Source organism: Leptodactylus fuscus, chromosome 3 (assembly GCF_031893055.1).
Source record: "Leptodactylus fuscus isolate aLepFus1 chromosome 3, aLepFus1.hap2, whole genome shotgun sequence".
Taxonomy (NCBI): domain Eukaryota; kingdom Metazoa; phylum Chordata; class Amphibia; order Anura; family Leptodactylidae; genus Leptodactylus; species Leptodactylus fuscus.
The window spans coordinates 171871138-171890305 of record NC_134267.1 but is presented as its reverse complement, the minus strand read 5'-3'; the positions used below and the strand labels follow the sequence as shown (position 1 = coordinate 171890305).

The window sequence follows — 19168 nt, the reverse complement described above, 5'->3', positions numbered from 1 at the left end:
TTAATTAAAGTCTCATTTCTTTAAACCAGTGGTCCCAAAATAAAGAAGATGAAAGATCGGACTTTACCATGAAACACTCCATTGTCTGCCAGAAAATGTCTGCAGTACTGCAAGAGACGCTGCCTCTCCGGATTCCAGGAGCTCATTTTTCACTTGTGTTGTATTTGCATGCAGATCTCCTGAAAAGACAGATATACCTTTAATCGGATTGTAGCGTTTCTTAAGAGGGCGAGTTCACCGGTATTTGCCTTACAGCAACATAATTCAACTATACAAGAAAAATAAACTGCATGACAGAAAAACATGTTAAAAACTGTTTAATGGCTCCCTCAACTCTAAGATATAGACTTCAGATACAAAGATGATACACACTGGTGGAGATTGATCCAATATGCTCAGATTGTTCGGCCAACACCAATCTTTTGTGTATGGTCAGTCAGAAGATCTCAGATTTCTACAGCCTTTTGTTAAAGTGTAACAAATATTCCGACTTCCATTAGACTGACTGTAATAGGCATGTATACAGGGTTTTTTTTTTTACAAGAAAACATTATTACTTCACATTGTTATATTTGATTGCGCAGTATACAGAGGATTTTAGAAGTATCTGGCACCTGAGAGTAATGTACAATCTAATCCAAATAACAGGAGGATACATTTTTAGTAATTTACTGTCCAGCAGTCAGACCCTTACTGATCAGATATCTACAGGATAAGAAGCAATCTTCTCTAATAAGTTATAGAGTTTCTCATATTCACTTATAGAATTGATTTATGCAAAAAATGTAAACTGCTACACTTTAAATGAAAATGTATCACATGAGCAATGTCAGTGTTATGAGGTAAATGTCCATTAGGTACTCACCAATGTGGTGGGTTGAAAAATCATCAATGGGGCTTAATATGTATTGAGCTGTCAGACAGCCAGGGGTCTGTTCCCAATACAATATATCACATGGCATGGATACATTCAGTTTTGTTCTACTGTTTTCCTCCCACAGTCTTACAGTTCTGTAATAACTATCTGGTCACATTTCTTGATGAGACCGATTACAGAGCTTCTATAATGCTATCAATTTCCAGGAGATTAACTTGAAGATTTGATGTGATCAACCGCTATCAATTAGCAGCGACTAATCTAATGCCGCTAATTACACAAAAGCCGCTCCACAAAGCCCTGTTTGTATATTTTAATTAACTGATAAAACAAAACTACCATCCCTATGTCTTTATAGTGCAGGCCACACACAGACTTACACTTGTCGGCTAATAGACATGACCTGAATGCTCATTTGTACTTGTAGCGCACATGCAATGTAGAAAGCTCTGAAGAAATACACTGTTTAATTGCAATACAGGGAGTAGATTATTTTAGGATTGCAGAGCCAAGGACCACTTCAAGGTAGTTTTGTCTATAATATGTGTTTTATTCTACTATTTTATGTTCTTGTATAATATGAATCAACTTTTCGAGATATGCAAGAAAGCACTTACCAATGCTGGGTTCACACAAGCGCTTGTACTATGTTCGGGGATTCCTTTCCCCTCTCTATATGAAAAATGAGGCAGCACTTTTCTCTCCATATTTTTTGCCCTTCTCTAGAAGAAACCATACAGACTCCATCATAGTCTATGGGGTCCGCAGGTTTCCTAAGGTAACAGCTTTTTTATGCAGATTAGGTTTCCGTTCGGGGGGATCCCCAAGCAGACCCCTCCCCACTCCAACTGGAAACCCAAACGCAGATGTGAACCTAGCGTTAAATCTAATGCATGACCATATTCAGGATTCATACCCCATTGGTCCTAATGTAAAGATAATTATGATACAGTGAGTCCTGCTCTCCAAACTGAATGCACTTCAGGAAATAAGGGTCAAATACAGACCATATTTTCTGTCTTGTAACTACCTGTGTGCAGCTGGCCTCATACCCTTGTTCTCTTCATGGTTCAGCAACAATGGCCTCATTCTAAAAACAGTGAAAACTAAAGAAATGATCATCGACCTTAAAGGGATCCTATCATTAAAACACAATTTTTTCTGGTTGACACGTAGGAATAGCCTTAAGAAAGGCTATTTTTCTCCTACCTTTAGATGTCTTCTCCGGGCCACCGTTCGGTAGATAATCAGGTTTTCATCGGTATGCAAATGAGTGGTCTCGCAGCACTGGGGGCGTCCCCAATGCTGTGAGAGAACTCTCCAACACTGCCTCCATCTTCTTCAGCAACGTCCTCTTCATGCATCTTCTTCCGGCGCAGGCGGTCAAACTTGTAGGCCTCTGGCCTCGGGCAGAGCTGACTGCGCATGCCGACAGGCCACAAGAAAATGGCCACTTACTGTGTAAGCAGCCATTTTTCTTGTGCTCACGAGCATGTGCAGTCGGCTCTGCCCAAGGCCTACATGTTTGAGCGCCTGCGCCGGAAGAAGACGCATGAAGAGGATGTTACTGAAGAAGATGGACGTGGCACTGGAGAGTTCTCTTGCAGCACTGGGGAGGAGCCCAGTGCTGTTTGAGCGCTGGGGCCCGCCGCCAGAGTTGCGAGAGAACTCATTTGCATACCAACGAAAACCGGATTATATATTGAACAGCGGCCCAAAGAAGACATCTAAAGGTAGGAGAAGAATAGCCTTTCTTAAGGCTATTCCTACGTGTCAACCAGAAAAAAAAATTATGGTTTAATGATAGGATCCCTTTAATAAAGATAAAGGTGGATATACCTGATCTGTATCGATGATCAGGAAGTAGAGTTGGTGTTGTTGTACAAATACCTTGGCCTACACAGCGACAACAAAGTTGTATGGACACCCTGAAAAGATTCACAAGAAAGGCAGAATATTTTTCCTCATGAGGCTAAAATGTAAAGCACCATGGAATTATTGGTGCTATATAAATAAACAATAATAATAAAAGTGTGTAAAGAATTACTGGTAATATTTTCCAATCAGTGGTGGCAGGGATAATACTCTATGGTGTGATAGGTTGGAGGGTAATGCCAAGAAGAAGGACATGGTGAAGCTCTCCAAACTACTTAAGAAGGTCAGCTTAGTAATCAGCTGTAAAGCTGGGAAAGCACTGTGGAGAAGAGCATCCTCAAGAAGTCCCTTGCCATCCACAATGACCTGTTCTATCCCCTCTATGAAACAATGCAGCTCCTTCAGGAAGAGGTTTATCCAGTTGCACTGGAGAAAGAGAAGCTAAGAACGTCTTTCATCCCGTCCTCAATCTCCCTATTCAGTTCATCACTACCCGACAGGTGGGGGCAACCTCCAAAACTGAAAACAAACCACATCTGTCCTACATGCCTCCTGCCCTTTAGGATGTCCAACACACGCTTATCTTGCCCTTTTAAAGATATAACCACCATTTTTCCTCCTTTGTGTATTAACCATTTATTTGCAAATGCACTCTTAAATTCATGTTGCAAATGCCACCCCTTCTGCTGAACTTGTCATACAATTCTCTCCTCTTCTGTGTAGGCTTCACTCTCGTTCATTGTGCTTCACCTCAGCCTTAAAGGTTCTACTTTATAACCAATGTGGTGCCCCCGTCCAAATGGGAACTACAGCCTACTTACTTGCCCTTTAGTGATCACCGTTACCTCTGGGCCTGAGGCTTTACTAAATAAGCATGGTAAAAGGAAAATGTTTGTTCATGGCCAAGCTTGAGAGTGACTTCCTATCCACCTGCACCATTAGGCCTCGGGCCTACTATCGCTTCATTGATGATATCCTAATCATTTGGACCGGGTCTGAGGAACAGCTGAAAACCTTCCATGAACAGTTCAACCAGTTCCATCCCACCATCAACCTGACGCTCAATCACTCCTTCTCCGAAATAAACTTCCTAGATGCAGTGATCAAGATACAGGACAACAAAATTGAGACATCGCTGTATCGGAAACCAATTGACCGCCCTACGTACCTAAGATGGGATAGCTTTCATCCTAAACACATAAAGAACTCCATTGTATACAGCCAGGCCATCAGATACCATCGCATATGTTCAAACCCTGCAGATAGGGACGAACACCTTGGGGGCCTCAAAAACACATTCTTGAGGCAGGGTTACCATCCAAGAACAGTTGATAACCAAATCACCAGAGCCACCAGGATACCAAGATCGGAGTTATTAAAATACAATACCAAACAGGAAAACAACCGGGTGCCCCTGGTCGTCACATATAACCCCCACCTGGAGACGCTGAGAGGAATCACACGCAAATTACATCCACTACTGCAAAAAGACAACCGTCTAACATTCATATTTCCAGACCCTCCTCTCCTGTGCTACAGACAGCCACCAAACCTCAGGAATATGGTTGTCAGCAGCTCACTGTCACCTCAAACTAACACAGAAACATTTCCATGTGGACAGAAGAGGTGCAAGACCTGCCCGCACATACTGACCACTGACAGGATAGAGATCCCAAACTCTAACAGGGAATATAAAATCCCAGGTGTGTTCACCTGTAACACACCTAATGTAGTGTATTTGATCATTTGCACCAAATGTTCCACTGAAAATCTGTATGTTGGAGAGACCGGTCAGAAACTCAGAATGAGAATTAATTCACATCGCCATACAATCAAACAACAGAGAACTGATCTTCCCGTGCCAAAACACTTCTGCCAGGAAGATCACAACATCATCAATGACATGAAAATATTGATCTTAAAAGGGAACTTTAAATCAAGGAAACAGCGACTGATTTATGAGTACAAGGCCATGACCCTATTCCAGACATTGGACAATGGGATGAACATCTCACTTGGGTTTATGTCTTTTTATACAAATCATTAAGACAGCCATTAAGATAAGAACCAGGGATCTGGCAATTGATTGTTTGTTGTTATAAGTATATAGTAATAAGCCTCTTCCCCCCTCCCTCCTGTAATTCTAGCCCTGTGTCCAGTCATAAATATGCAGCCTCTAGAAGGTGTTTTTAGTTATATCTGAAGAAGAAGCTCAGAGGAAGCTTCGAAACGTCATATTCTGTCATCATTATGAGTTAGCCATTAAAAAAGGTATCACCTACTGAAGACTTGCAAAGTTTTTTTGTTTTTTATATTAAATAAACATGGTCAGCTCATTTTTATGGTGTTTGTCGATCCTGAATATCAGTGTTTGTTCTGCCTAAGAAGCAGAAGTGGAATAATGGCCAATATGTTATGTCTGTCTATGGTAATGATTAATATTCTTAATTCTCCTGGGAGGAGTCTCTGTCATCTCTGTTGGTGAAGCCTGAGGCAGACTTTGAGGAGCACCTGTACTCATGTAGACTTTATGTGAATGGAAATCTAGGTCAGGGGTACTTAAAGCACTTAAATAGTTAAAAGAAACAGGTGGATGTGTTCTCAGCTTACAGCCCGCCTGACAATTCCCATGATAGTCACTCTATCTGATACATCCAACTCCAGCTCACTCTAGTGCCCTGCTGTCTTGTTTTTTTGTTTTTTTAAAGAGGATTTAATACTATTTTACAGGATTAACTCAACACATAGCTGGCAATACAGAAATCATAATGGTGGTGGAAATCAAAACTAATCTAAATAGTTCCTGTTATATGTACTATGTTCTCCATATAATAGTAGGATTTTATCATATCTGCAGGTTAACTTAAAAGTGTATATTTACTTGTTCAGCACCTTATTTATTATGCTTACTTATATAGCGCCATCATATCCCGCAGTGCTTTACAGATATTGTCAGTCACCGTCCCATATAAGGCTCACAATCTACATTCCCTATCAGTATGTGTTTGTCGTGTGGGAGGAAACCGGAGTACCCGGAGGAAACACACGCAAACCCGGGGAGGACATACAAACTCCTTGCAGATGTTGTCCTTGGCAGGACTTGAACCACTTCCAGCAACTCCAATCCTTTGCTTGCTGTAATAGGCATCACTCCACTTGCAGTGAGTGTACAGTTGAAGGGTCAGTCAAAAGCATTAAAGCTCCTCTAAATTCATTTTTAAAAAATCCCAAAAAACAAGTGATCTAATTATTATGTAAATATGTAACAAACTATGCATTTAATTATATAATATAATGAAACATATTTAATAATTTTTTTTAAAAGGTAAAATCAGAGTTGAGCCCTGGATAGGAGTATAGAGAGAACTCTTAAAATTTGATAAAGTTTCAACCGTAACAACAAACATTGTCCTCTGTGAAGTGCAATGAACCATTTCCATTGATCAAAGAGACAATAATCATTGCCTCAGTTTTCACAACCTATTCCTTTTGGGCTGAGGGCATTAAAACTATTCATTTCAAGGGTTCAATCAACTGAAAAGAAAAGGTATGTATAACCAATGTGGAAAAACATACCGGTATCTATTCCCAGACTCAGCTGGCGATGCAAATACAATAATAAAAATAATAATAATAATAATAATAATAATAATTCTTATTTCTGTTTTGATTAAATATAATAAAACATCCACCAAAGTGACATAAACAATGTTCATAAATAGTACTTTCACGAGGTGGGAGAGCTTATATAGTGCACCAGCCATTTATAGGAGATAAGGTAAGAAATAAATAAAGCTGTATGTACAGATCCAAAGTTACACTTAGATAAAGACATCATGTCATGTGTGATAATGAAGGAGACTAGAGGGTAAACATAGGAGGGCAACACTAGGTTCACGCTAATGTTTGGGTGTCTGTTCCAGTGTCCATTTGGGAACCTGAAAGACGGAAACCCTATTTGCTCAAAAAGGGGTTACACGCAGAAACCCGTGGACCTCATAGACTACTGTGTGTGTGTGTGTGTGTGTGTATATATATTATATATATATTATAGTCTATGGGGTCCGTCGGGTGTCTTGACGAAAACGGTGGACTTTTCTCTTCGCTGTTTTTAAGTAAAACGGGGGACAGAGTCTTGTACAGAGACTCCAATGCTAGTGTGACCCTAGCGTTAGTTTGTGGTGTGCACTTATGACTATGTCGGAGATATTACAGATTCCCTGGACTGGACCATTCTATATTTGATACATTTAATTGTTTCTTTGAGCGCGCTTGTTTGGAAGAAATACATGGTATGGAACTTATGGTTTGAGCTGAGGCCTTAATAAAATATTTGTTAGCCAATCAATGGTTTGTTTGACGACTATCTTGCAACACTCCTATATATAAACATACAAGGATCAGCCATGTGTTCTGACTGGGAAGGGGAGAGAAATCAGGTGCCAGACTCCTCTGCCAGCAGCTTATCGCCCCAAGATCAAAAGGATTAGGCAGGTCAACTTACTGCTTGTTATCCTCCCCCCACATCTGTCCAAGGAGATTCAGGAGGTCCACACACACATTAGATGGTTAGCTACATCCATCAAAATTGTCAGGTTTGGCCAATATACACTTGATGTATACAGTCTGCTTCTCTTCCAGTAAATAAGCTACAGTAATAACATTATTTGCTTCCATCTTAGACAACAATCTAGGGAAGGCCTGATCCTATTTCAGTACAAAAATAATCCTGTGCACAAATCGTACTAAAAAGGGCTTTCTGAAGATAATGCAGAACCTGGAATCCTTCAGTGCTCCACATCACAAAGAGTTGGAAAATGACAACATTATTAAAAAAAAAAAATAAAATAAATCAAACACCAACATAATGCCCATTCTTTTTAGAATAAGGCACTTAAAGGGGTTTTCCACAAAAACACGTTATCCCCTATACACAGAAAGGAGAAAGTTGCAAATTAGTGGGGGTCTAACTTTTATCCCCCGTTCTAATGGGAGCGGTGGTTGGACAACACATGCACTACTCCGTTTATTTAAATGGGAGTGTCAGAGATATCCAAACACTGTACTTCTATTATCTCCAGCACACCCATTGAAGTAGACGCTGCCCTCTCTCGCTTCATTCAGAAAGGGGGATGACAGTGCCCCATTCTCCTGTCAAACACCCACTGATCAACAATTTCTTCCTATCCTATGGATAGGAAATAACTCGTTTTGGTGGGAAAATCCCTTTAAGCCTGGGGCCCCACAGGACGGAAACGCCGCAATTTGCCCACAGCGGAAACACCGCAGGAAAAATCTCTGCGTTTTACACTACAGGCAAAGTGGATGGGATCCTTGGGAATCCCATGCCCACTTTGTGGTAAAAACTGCTGTGCAGAAATGCTGCGGTTTTGGAAATTGCAGCATTTCGATTATGCCTACGGAAACGCCGGCAGTTTCCCCAAAGGTATACTTGTAACAAAGTCTGCGGAAGAAAACTCTGCAAACTTTCTGTTTAAATCGCTTTGGGAAGAACCGCAATGCGTTGCCGCACTGCAGGAAAGACCACAGCTATAATGCTGCAGGACGTTTCATAGGGCCTTTGCCTCACAAACACATTTGGATTTTAGGTCTATGTAATCTTCATTTAGCCTTTGATTACATACAGTGCTTATAATCTATGTCACTTTAGTAACAGAGAACTGTAAAGATAATCACAAAAACACTACATTTTACAAGTCTCCAGAATACCACTGCAGGTTCTAGAACCGCCACTAACTGAGCACTCCGGGGATCTAAAACAGGCGACAAGCCATTCAATTTTATACATTATAGTTCCCCAGGTCTGAATTTCTAAATAATATTTTGAGAGTATGTGGCAAGAAGTTAGCATGAAACTCATCGCATGAAAAAACTTCACTATTTATCACATAACACTCTCAAGTTTGTACATGTCCTCAATGGAACAATTTCTACGAAGACACTAAACATTAATTGTCCTTAGTGTAGGAGTTTAATAGGGCAGTTAAAGGTGTTGTCCAGAATCTGTAGCAACCTGTGGGGCAGCCAGGAGAGGTGTAAAACAAAAAAATAAAAATAGAAAAATAAATAAAATGTCACCGGGGATCCATTGTCTGCCATCTGTGACCTTTCAGTCTTGAGCCAGGGCCACATTGCTTGAAGCCCTGAGGCTTATGTGACCACCGAGCCCAATCATTGGCCTGACCACTGCTGGTAAGGAACTGGTGAAATGTGTGAGTGACGTCCCTCTCTAGCAACCGCTGGTGAGTAGTTGTTTTTTTTCTTCTATGTTTCTCCAAATCCTGGACAACCCTTTTGGCTATACTGTATATTAGAGATTTTAGACTGAACTACAAAAGTTAAACTGTCTAATCGTAGAGTCATTTCTTGATCTGTGACCAGGGCATGTATTACTGGGGAGAACATCTGTAGTACCCAACAAAAGAAAAAACAAATCTAACAGATCAAATTAGATTTTCAGATATGTTTGTTTTCAGGCTGTATTTTGGTGGTTTTGCAGAACACAAAAAAAAATTTGGGCCACTAGCAACAAGTGTTCGAAATCTTTAATTTTAGATGAAAAAAATTACTAGACTAGCCTTATGTAACTTAAGATACTGGAGTCCTGGTCAACCTGAACGAGTGCATTCAATGTACAGTTCTGCAGAAAAAAAGCTGCCTTTATATAATGCACATTTGTATGATTAGTTGATATTTGTTGTAAAAACTTGACATTAAGATATAAAAGGGGAAATTTATCATACATCTGAGGCTGGTTTCTGGCATGGCTGTTTTGAGCCTAAGATTGCAATTGCCTCCCGCTGGACACCAGATTTACTAGAATTTATGCCAGAAACTGTTGTAAATGACACCGGCTCCTAACTTGCATAGATCTGAGATACTGGTGCATAGACGCTTAGAGCCCCACATATGCGTGAATAGCCTTTAAAAAGGCTATTCAGGCACCGTTAATGTTATATTAAACTACCCTCTGTTTTAAAATAAAACCCTAAAAAAAGAATGTTATCTATTTACGCATTGTGCACTGTGGGCGGGCATTCAGGGTGCACCGTCTTCTTCATCCACGCCTCTTCTTCCTCCGACATCCTCCGGTTCTGTCCTCCTCCGGCGCTCGCGAAAAAATGGCCTGGGCGCCTGCGCAGTAGCCGTAGTAGAAGCCGCATGCTACTGCGCAGGAGGAGGATGGGACCGGAGGACATTGGAGGAAGAAGAGGCATGGATGAAGAAGAAGACACACCCTGAATGCCCGCCCAGCGTGCACGATCCACAAGTAGATAACATTCTTTTTTAGGGTATTATTTTAAAACGGGGGGGGGGGGGGGGGTAGTTTAATATAACATTTACGGTGCCTGAATAGACTTTTTAAAGGCTATTCACGCATATGTGGGGCTCTATCAGCATGATTTTGCTGATAGAGCCCCTTTAATAAATTAGGCGCATCTTCACTCTGGTGCCAAGAGGATCAAGAAGTGTAAGACACCAGTCTTGATAAATCTCTACCATAGGAGACACAGTTTGGGACACTTAAACAGGTCATTGGCTCAAAAGGCTAAGGATCAAATGAGGATGTCTTTATACTAATCACATAAGTATTCTCCACATATGTTACATTTTACCTAATTCAACTTATCACTTCTACTGTATAACACAAAGTAAATCCTTGAACAAGCACAGTCAAGGTTCCCAAATCCATCACATATGGTACTGTCTGGGTATTCAGACTATGGGCTTACAGTCAACATATATTAACATGACTATAGTGAATGTCGGAGCTTTGAAATATAATAGGATTTCTGATTCTACTTTGTAATTGCTGAAAGATTTAACATATAGTATTGTGACATAGATGGTATGTACTGATAGACCATCCATGGTCCCATATTAAGTGTGATTACATCTGCCCAATGCACGCACACTTTGGCTATTTTGCTCTTGAACTTATTTCCTGTATTGAATTTTAACCTTAACTTCCAAAAACTGAAAAGTTAGCTTTGCTTGAGATTTGTATCCTTGACTTTTCCTTCCAAGTGGTTGTTCTCTTTTTTACAGAAAGTAAAAACAATGAGAATCCTTGGGGCTATTTACAAGTCTTTTTTTTTTTTTTTTTTTTTTTGCTGACCATGTCTTATTCCTTTCCATTTTTCATAGATCACATAAGTTTATGAATTATCTGTGAAAACAAGGGTTTGCATATGGACCTTAGAAATTCTACATGGTCAGATGTTATTCCCTGGAAAGAGCCATAAAGAATAGAATCTCATCCTTATATGTAAAAGGTTAGGGGGAGGGGATTAGACGTATTCGGTTTCACCTGTAAATTGTTTAGATTTTGTAAGTAAAATATTCACATGGCAGCGGCTGCACAATAGTAAATGTTTTCTTCCCTTTTTAGTGCCTCTGTAGTGTAGTAAGTGCTGTAAGGTAATCTCCATTCTAAACATTTACTTTCAAGTACCTAAAGCGAAGATTTCCTGCTACTGTATTTATTTTTCTCAGATCCTCGGCTGCTTTTAGATCAGTGTGACTAGAGAAGAGATCTGTGACTGCAGTGTCTACGGGGAGTATGAGAGTCTAAGACACAACCTGCCGCATCATTTATTAAAGCTGATAAAGCCTGCAAACACAATAATCATTAGTATGTGCAATAATTGCTTGCTACAGATTGTGGCATGTTCTAATACATCACTGATGAAAGAGAACCTGCGACACTGTATATACAGTCATATCTGTGGGCAACAAGCCAATGGAGTAAATTCAGATATTGTTTTATGGGAAAAGATTCGATATATCTTGTATAGCTATGTACTACAATACCTGCTGGTTCTAGGATTAGGAGGCCTGGGGATTTCCTACTGAGCATTCACTATTTCTATATGTCAGCCTCTCCTTAGGACCACCCACCGGACTCCTAAGCACAGAAAGAGCAGGGATTTAAGAGTATAAACTATAAATGATACCAAATCTTTTCTTAGATTAAGTAGAAGATCCTAAATAACCGTAGATGGGCCTATGAAAAGAAATAGTTTTCATAAAACATATTAGGACATATGGACATCATAGAGAGGGTCTCCCTTATAGTCAGACTGGGAGATACAATCTGTCAATATACTCCAAGGGCAGCCATTCATTTAGCAGGGGAAGTTTACTGACAGCTACTTCTTTCCACAGTTAGGGGTTTAAGAACAGGGACCTCATAAGACAACCTCAGAAATCCTGAACTATAAAACAATCTGGAGCATCGCAAAACCAGTAGATGACTGAGCAGATATGGAAAACCTCTGAGCAAACCATGTACCTGAAGTATTCAACGCTGCTCTTACAGAAACTGAGCTAATAGGATTTTACTATGCTATCCCCCTTCCACAGAAAAGCATTTACAATAGGTAAGACAGTTAATCCCTACCAATTGCAGCTTTCAGAATGATGATGTTCCTTTTTTTCAGGATTCTCTGCTCCTCATGTGGAACCCGCTTACTCTTTTATCAGAGCACAGTCTATGGGATATATACAGTGTGCCCCAGAAATAAGGACAGGCATACACTAACTACACAGTGGGCCGGTTACACATGAGAGAAGTGGGCCATTCTAATGATAAGCTTAGGCCCACCCTCACGGGCAAACAAACCTTGTTTAATTTAGAGCTAAAACCTATTTCCACAAAGAAACCTTCTCTGAGCAGCAAGGTGACATAGGGAACACTCCTAGATTGTTGTCAGCAAGTACTTTGACATAACATTTGTTTAGCCGAGTTCTGCCATATTTTTTGCTTTAGATTTTGTATTGTATGTTTGCAGGTTAGATCCAGCCATATTGTTTATAGGTCATAGCGAGTGATGTTACCTAGGCTGTGAAGTTGGAGAAAAAGGAACAAACCCCGACTACAAAATAAAATGATTAATGATTGGTATTGTGCAATGAATTCGATATATAGGGACAGATTTACTAAGATTGGCACAGGGAACCATAAAACCTCCTGCAAATATGGACGCCACCAAAAACAACAGAAAATGACATCATATATCTCTGCAAGTCAAACAATCGCTAAATCTTGTCTCTTTGTTCAATTTCTATTTATTTTCTATTCATTTTTTCTATTTTTTCTATTTTTTTTGGTCATAAACCTTTTTTATTGGTTTAATTATTTAGAACATACAAAGAAAAAAGGCGATTGAAATCTTTATTGAGCAAAAATATTCACATGGCAAAACACAAAATATAAAGAAATAATTTTTAGTATTTTAATACATTTTATTAGGCAATTTTGTTGACTTTTATAAGAAACAGGCTCTGAAGCTTTCCCTTAACATTGCTGGGAATGAGCATTGCTAGGGAGAATCAACAATGGCACCTTTACAGGCGTATGGAGACTTATAAAGCCATTTTCGCTCCACTGGGGGATTATGGGAAATATGCAAATCTGTTTTCCAGGATATAAATAGGAAAACGATGCCTCTGCTTGCTGCCCTCTAGGGACAGCCCCCTTAAACATCATGAATGACTATTTCAACAAGCCTATTGCAATGATACGAGGTTTAGCCAAACCAGTAGATCTATTCCAAAAGCAAGCAGAGGCATTGTTTTCCTATTTAATGACACAATTACTTATGGGGTTTCTTCAACCATACAATGTTACTAAATCTCAGTTTGTACTATACACGCTAAGGCTAGTTACATGCCGATCCAAGCTTCTCAACCTGACTTTCCTCATGCATATATCTAACAACATTTGTCTGCTGTAGGCACATGACCATACTTTTTATCCATAACCGTACGTTCATATTCATTTCTACGGGGAGCTGCCCATGCTTTTCAGCAGATGTGACAATCCTTTTTGCTGGTAGTTTGTCTGGGCCCTTCGCAGCCACACGATGTGTGTGTAACCTCACATAACCAATGCTCCTAACACCTTCTAACAGATAGGTCACAATGTGTAACTTGATGCTTCCAGACCCCAATGTGAAACCTGTAATGGGCTACATACCTACTGTGTGTCATTTAGAATCGTGATATATTATATGGGGCAGAGGGACAAGTAGTGGCTGTTAACTCTGTACTCTCCATATAGATACGCCCATGTCAGAATGGCTTAGATGATGGGCAATTCAACAAAATTATACATCCACTCTCAAAGTCTGTCTAATGTGAATACCTTCCACACATTCCACACATTGCGGAAAAATATGCGCAGCAGACATGCTGTGATTTCTAAAACCGTTGAGGAAACTTGCATGAGTTTTGCAGCAATCCAACATTTCCAGGTCGGTGCATTATATTTTGTAATCGAGGTCGGAAGCTGCTATTTAAGCCAAATCACTTCCAGCCGACTGTCATAAGCTGGGTGTACAGACCAGGGATCAGACATGTAGGTTCACAGACAAACTGATCTACTAATCTTTTCCATCACTTTTCTAGTAAGATAAGTGACCAATGTCTAATGCCAGGTACAATGCACTTCTGTCAGTTCTTTATCGGTAGTGCGTATGGAAACAGAATTTCAGAGAAATCTCCTTATACCTACATGACTTGGTCAAAGACTGAAGTTTTTACAGGAATCTTTAGCTAAACAAAGAATGGATCATAGAAAGGAAAAAGACTAATATCTCTCTTTACTTTTGCACTTTTATAAAACTATTATAAATATGATATAAATATACTAACAAATATAATTCTACTAGTATGCTTCTCATCTATATATACACACGTGTGAACAGAGTCACAGAGTCTTACCAAAGGACACCAGTCACTATTCAATGCTACAGAACATACCACAAATGAATACAGTTTCCAACCATAATAACCACAGCAATAACAGTCACTGCACCACTCAGTTATTGTGGACACACAGAGCAGGTCTTCTTTGTCCCACCGCGTATGAATGTCAACATTTTATTGTGACTTAGCCTGCACTTTGCACAAATCTCTGCTAAATCCTTTAGTCTCTCTGACATATTAGCTCGATGAAAGAGTATGAACACACATTCCGACATGGTGCAAATCCTGCAGAACTAGAGATTATTAGGTAATTACAAAGGACAAGACTATGACCAGGCAGGGCGCACTGCGCTGTTTACAGGGAGGAGACTGTCATTTGGTCATTTAATCTACTATTATAAGACACTGAACTACTACAGAATTGATGGTACCAGGACAGAAATACCAAGCCAATGAGACAACCACGGAGCTTGTCTAGTATTGGAGCTTGTCTTGTTTAGTATTGGTTGGGTTGGCTTCATACATTAGTATCGGTTATTTTCCTATTCCTCGGTATACTAGACACAACAACAATTCCTACATAACACATAACTGTACATGGATTTATTTGTGTTTGGACCAAATCTAAGGCTAGTCATACACATTAGATACAAAGTGGCCATGATGTAGCTGATCATTCAAAGGACTAATTTAGAAAAAAAATTGCTCAGTGAGTAATGGTAAATGATCAGCCAAATTCAGATAACCATGCAATACTTTAATAACACTTTTAACACCTTTGAAGGGGTTTTCCCATAAACATTAGAGATGAGAGAGTAGTATTCAATCGAGTAGGTATTTGATCGAATAGTCGAATATTGAGGTCTACTCGAATCGAATATTTCACTACTCGCTCATCTCAACTGTATACGTTTTTTTTTAATGCCTACGTTGTCCTAGTTCCTGATCCACCTCCCCTGCACAGTTATTGATGTAAAAAAAAGTGACAGGGAAGGTGCGAGGGGAATCGAATTTTTATTGCGTTTACCGCGTGGTATTCGACCGAGTACGAGTATTTTGAATACCGTAGCATTCGATCGAATACCTACTCAATCGAATACTACTCGCTCATCTCTAATAAACATAAACATTTTTAAATTTAACGAATGTTAGAAGTTAAAAAATGTTCATAACATAAATAATTGCCAACAATAGCAACATTTTTATCAATTTAAATTAAAAAAAAAAAAAGGATTTCCATCTTAAAGAGGACCTCTCTCCACCTCTATCAATTCACATTCTTAGCATATGTTAATAGGAGCTGATCCATTGATTCCAGCGCAGTTGGAATTTTCCCTCTAGCCCTCTCTGTCCCCAATTAGTGCAGTCAGTTTTGGTGCCTGAAGTGCTATTTAGACTCTGTACTGTCTGTCAGAAGGGCAGTGTCAGGCAGGGGATGTGACTTAGAGCTCCAGTCAGAGGCAGCCAGTGTCAGAGCTCAGAAACAAACCCCTTGTCTGCTCCTGCTTCACACTGCCCTCCTGACAGTACAGAACCTACATTGCACTTCAGGTACCAGAAATTGGAGCAGTGCCTTCTAAATGATGTAAAGAACTGGACTTGCTGGAGGTGGTAAAAGGTCCTCTTTTAAAAAAAATTCCATCCTGCATAATCTGGGTTTCATCAGTTACCGTATTTTCCGGACTATAAGGCGCACATAAAATACTTCGATTTCCTCAGAAATCGAAAGTGCGCCTTATAGTCCGGTGCGCCTTATATAAGGCTTGAAGCGGCGGCACGCGAGGAGTTAAGCGGCGGCGGCCGCCGGCAAAGTCTGCATGCCGCTTCCATACATTGCAATGGGAGCGCGCTATTCAAATAGTATTCGTTCATCTCTAACTATTTGAATAGCGCGCTCTCATTGTAATGTATGGAAGCGGCATGCAGACTTTGCCGGCGGCCGCTGCTTAAAGAGATTCTACTAGAGATGAGCGAGTACTGTTCGGATCAGCCGATCCGAACAGTACTCGCTCAACTCTAGATTCTACCATTAAAAGAACCTCTTCCCCCTAACCACGTCGGAATAGCCTTAAAAGACTATTCGTCTCTTACCTTTCCCATAGCCAGCGCCGCCTTCTCCCTGAGCTGTGTTCGCGCCTTCCGTGTCGTCTTCTTTGGGCCTCATGGATGACGCATGCGCAGTCGGCTCTGGCTGCGAGAGCCTGTTAGAGCCGACTGCGCATGCGTCATCCATGAGGCCGAAAGAAGACAGAGACGGAGCTGCGGAAGAAGGCGGCGCTGGCTATGGTAAAAAGGTAAGGAGATTATTCCGACGTGATCAAGAAGGAAGTTCTTTAACTCCTCGTGTGCCGAGCGCTTCCATTCATTTCAATGGAAGCGTACCATTGAAATGAATAGAAGCGGCTGGCACGCGGGGGGTTAAGCGGCCGCCGGCAAAGTCTGCCGGCCGCCGCTTTCAATCATGTAAGGCGCACCGGACAGCGCTGCGCCTTGTAGTCCGGTGCGCCTTATATATGGACCTAGGCAGGACTATAAGGCGCTCATGGGTAATGCGCCTTATAGTCCGCAAAATACGGTACTGCTGTCTTCATATAGTTTTAGAGTATTGGAGATACAAATAGAGAACTTTATGGAAAGCACAGTGGCCAAGAATCAACAAACAGGTGGTAATGGAGCCCTGATGTCTTGATGTGAAACAACTACCCAGTATGAACAGACTTCTGGGGGGGTTTTCTAGATATTTTAATGCATCTGAATTTATTTTTTTTTTTTTTATAAATTCTTTTAAAAAATAAAATTATAAACACAAAATTACAAGAAAGAACGAATTGCAACAACAATCAAAATATATCAAAACATATCAACACAGGGAGGGCCGAAAACAGTAACAAAGGCCCGAAAGCTAAACAAATAGAACAAAAAGCGGAGACGTGACCTCTCAAGAACTAACAGACCGAGAGAGGAGTCAACGCCACCAAACAACGGTAAGAGAGAAGGGGAGACGAAGGGGAACAAAGGGAACAAGGGAAGAAAACAGAGAGTAGGAGGGAGAAGAAAGTAGGGAGAAACAGAGGAAGGAGGAAAGGAGGAAGGGGGGGGACCCCAGAAACGGACCACTAACAAGACCCTGTGTCCAGGTCGGACTAATGCCTCTGAATTTCATATTGACTGTGAGCAAAACCAAATCTAACTCCTCCTGAATATAATTGTCATCTTTATTGACTGTTTTTATATTTATCCATGGCTGTGGAGACGGTAAGCCAAACCACAGACTTCTTCATAAATGGCTGACTGCCAGTAAAAAGTTAGTGACTGAATGCCTATGAAAGTAAATATGCAGTCACCTATGCATCTAATTAATTATGCAATATTAATTATTACATAATTTAAATGAATTCATAATTTTATTTTGAAGCCAGTCAGTCCTTTTTTTGCCTGATTCCGACTCTGATGGTTGCTGGTATAAATCCACATCTTGGAAACCCTATTGCAGTAAATCCACTAACTAATGCTGGGTTCACATCAGCACCGATCTCCGTTATGCAGGTTTCCGTTTCCTGCCCGAGAAACTGGTCAGGAGACGGAAACCGTCAGGAAGTTTTCAAACCCATTCATTTGAATGGGTTTGAAAACTGTCCGGCTGTGAGCGCCCGTGAGCGTCTTCTGCTCTCCATGTCAAAACCGTTTTTTGTTTTTTTTTAACCGGACACAAAGTCGGACATGCAGGACTTTGCGTCCAGTTAAAAAAAAAACAAAAAAAAAAACGGTGTCGGCGCGGAGAGCAGTAGCTGGCTGGCGCTCACGGCTGGACAGTGAATGCAGTTTTCCATCTTCTGTTGGTAGAAAACAGAAACCTACATAACAGAGATCGGGTGCTGGTATGAAACCGCCCTTATCTGTATAAGTTGAGCTCCGTTTTCCATCTTAATATGAAGGAGCATCATCATTACCAAGAGACATCTCTCCTGAAAGCCATGCACTAGGCAAGCCTATCTATGGTAAATGGAAATGGTGGCATTTACAGAAGGTCAATTCATATCACAAGTAGAATTTACAATTAAATGCTCACGTTGTTGAAAATCGTAAAATGTCAATTATACCTACAGAAACGCTTTTACTTTCTGTGAAAAACGCTGCAGAAAAAAAAAAACATGATGCGTTTCCACCGTTGTCTTCTCTGCAGCGCTTAGCTACATGGGGCCTTATTCTTATGCCATCTTGTGGTTTTGTCAACCTTTGCAGCAATCTGACATTTCCATCTGGGCCCATTATACTTTTTTTTTAGCAATGAGTACATTTACGGTATACAGATATGGCACACTAGAAGATGCGATTCAGATTACTATCAACTTCAAATCAATGAACCTAACCGAGCCAAAACTTCATGGTGGCAAGACAGAGGAAACACATGTTTAGCATTGAATGGGCATTGTCAGTATATGCAAGTATAAAAGGAACACCACACAAAAAAGGGTTCTAAGCAAAAGATGCTCTGAAATTAATATTTTATGGAAAATCCCACTGCTTAGTAAATCAGACAAGGTCTGGAGAAAAGGAAACTACCTGTAAATAGCTAAAGGTTTGTTCATTGATAGGAATGGAAGATTATAAAGATAATCTGTTTTCCCTTAGCCCAAACAGCAGCACAAGATGGGGTATTCCTGCCCCTGTGTGCTGTTAGGA

The 19168-nt window shown here is 40.4% G+C and overlaps 1 protein-coding gene across 1 annotated transcript in view; it reads right to left on the bottom strand.

Moving 5' to 3' along the window:
* PLCH1 (phospholipase C eta 1) overlaps nucleotides 1-19168 on the bottom strand; it is a 209383-nt gene that overhangs the window by 181819 nt on the left and 8396 nt on the right. The window contains exon 2 of the mRNA XM_075268765.1: nucleotides 68-179. Within this exon, the coding sequence (XP_075124866.1) occupies nucleotides 68-146 (79 nt within the window). The 5' untranslated portion in view covers nucleotides 147-179. The remainder of the gene's footprint in view (nucleotides 1-67; nucleotides 180-19168) is intronic.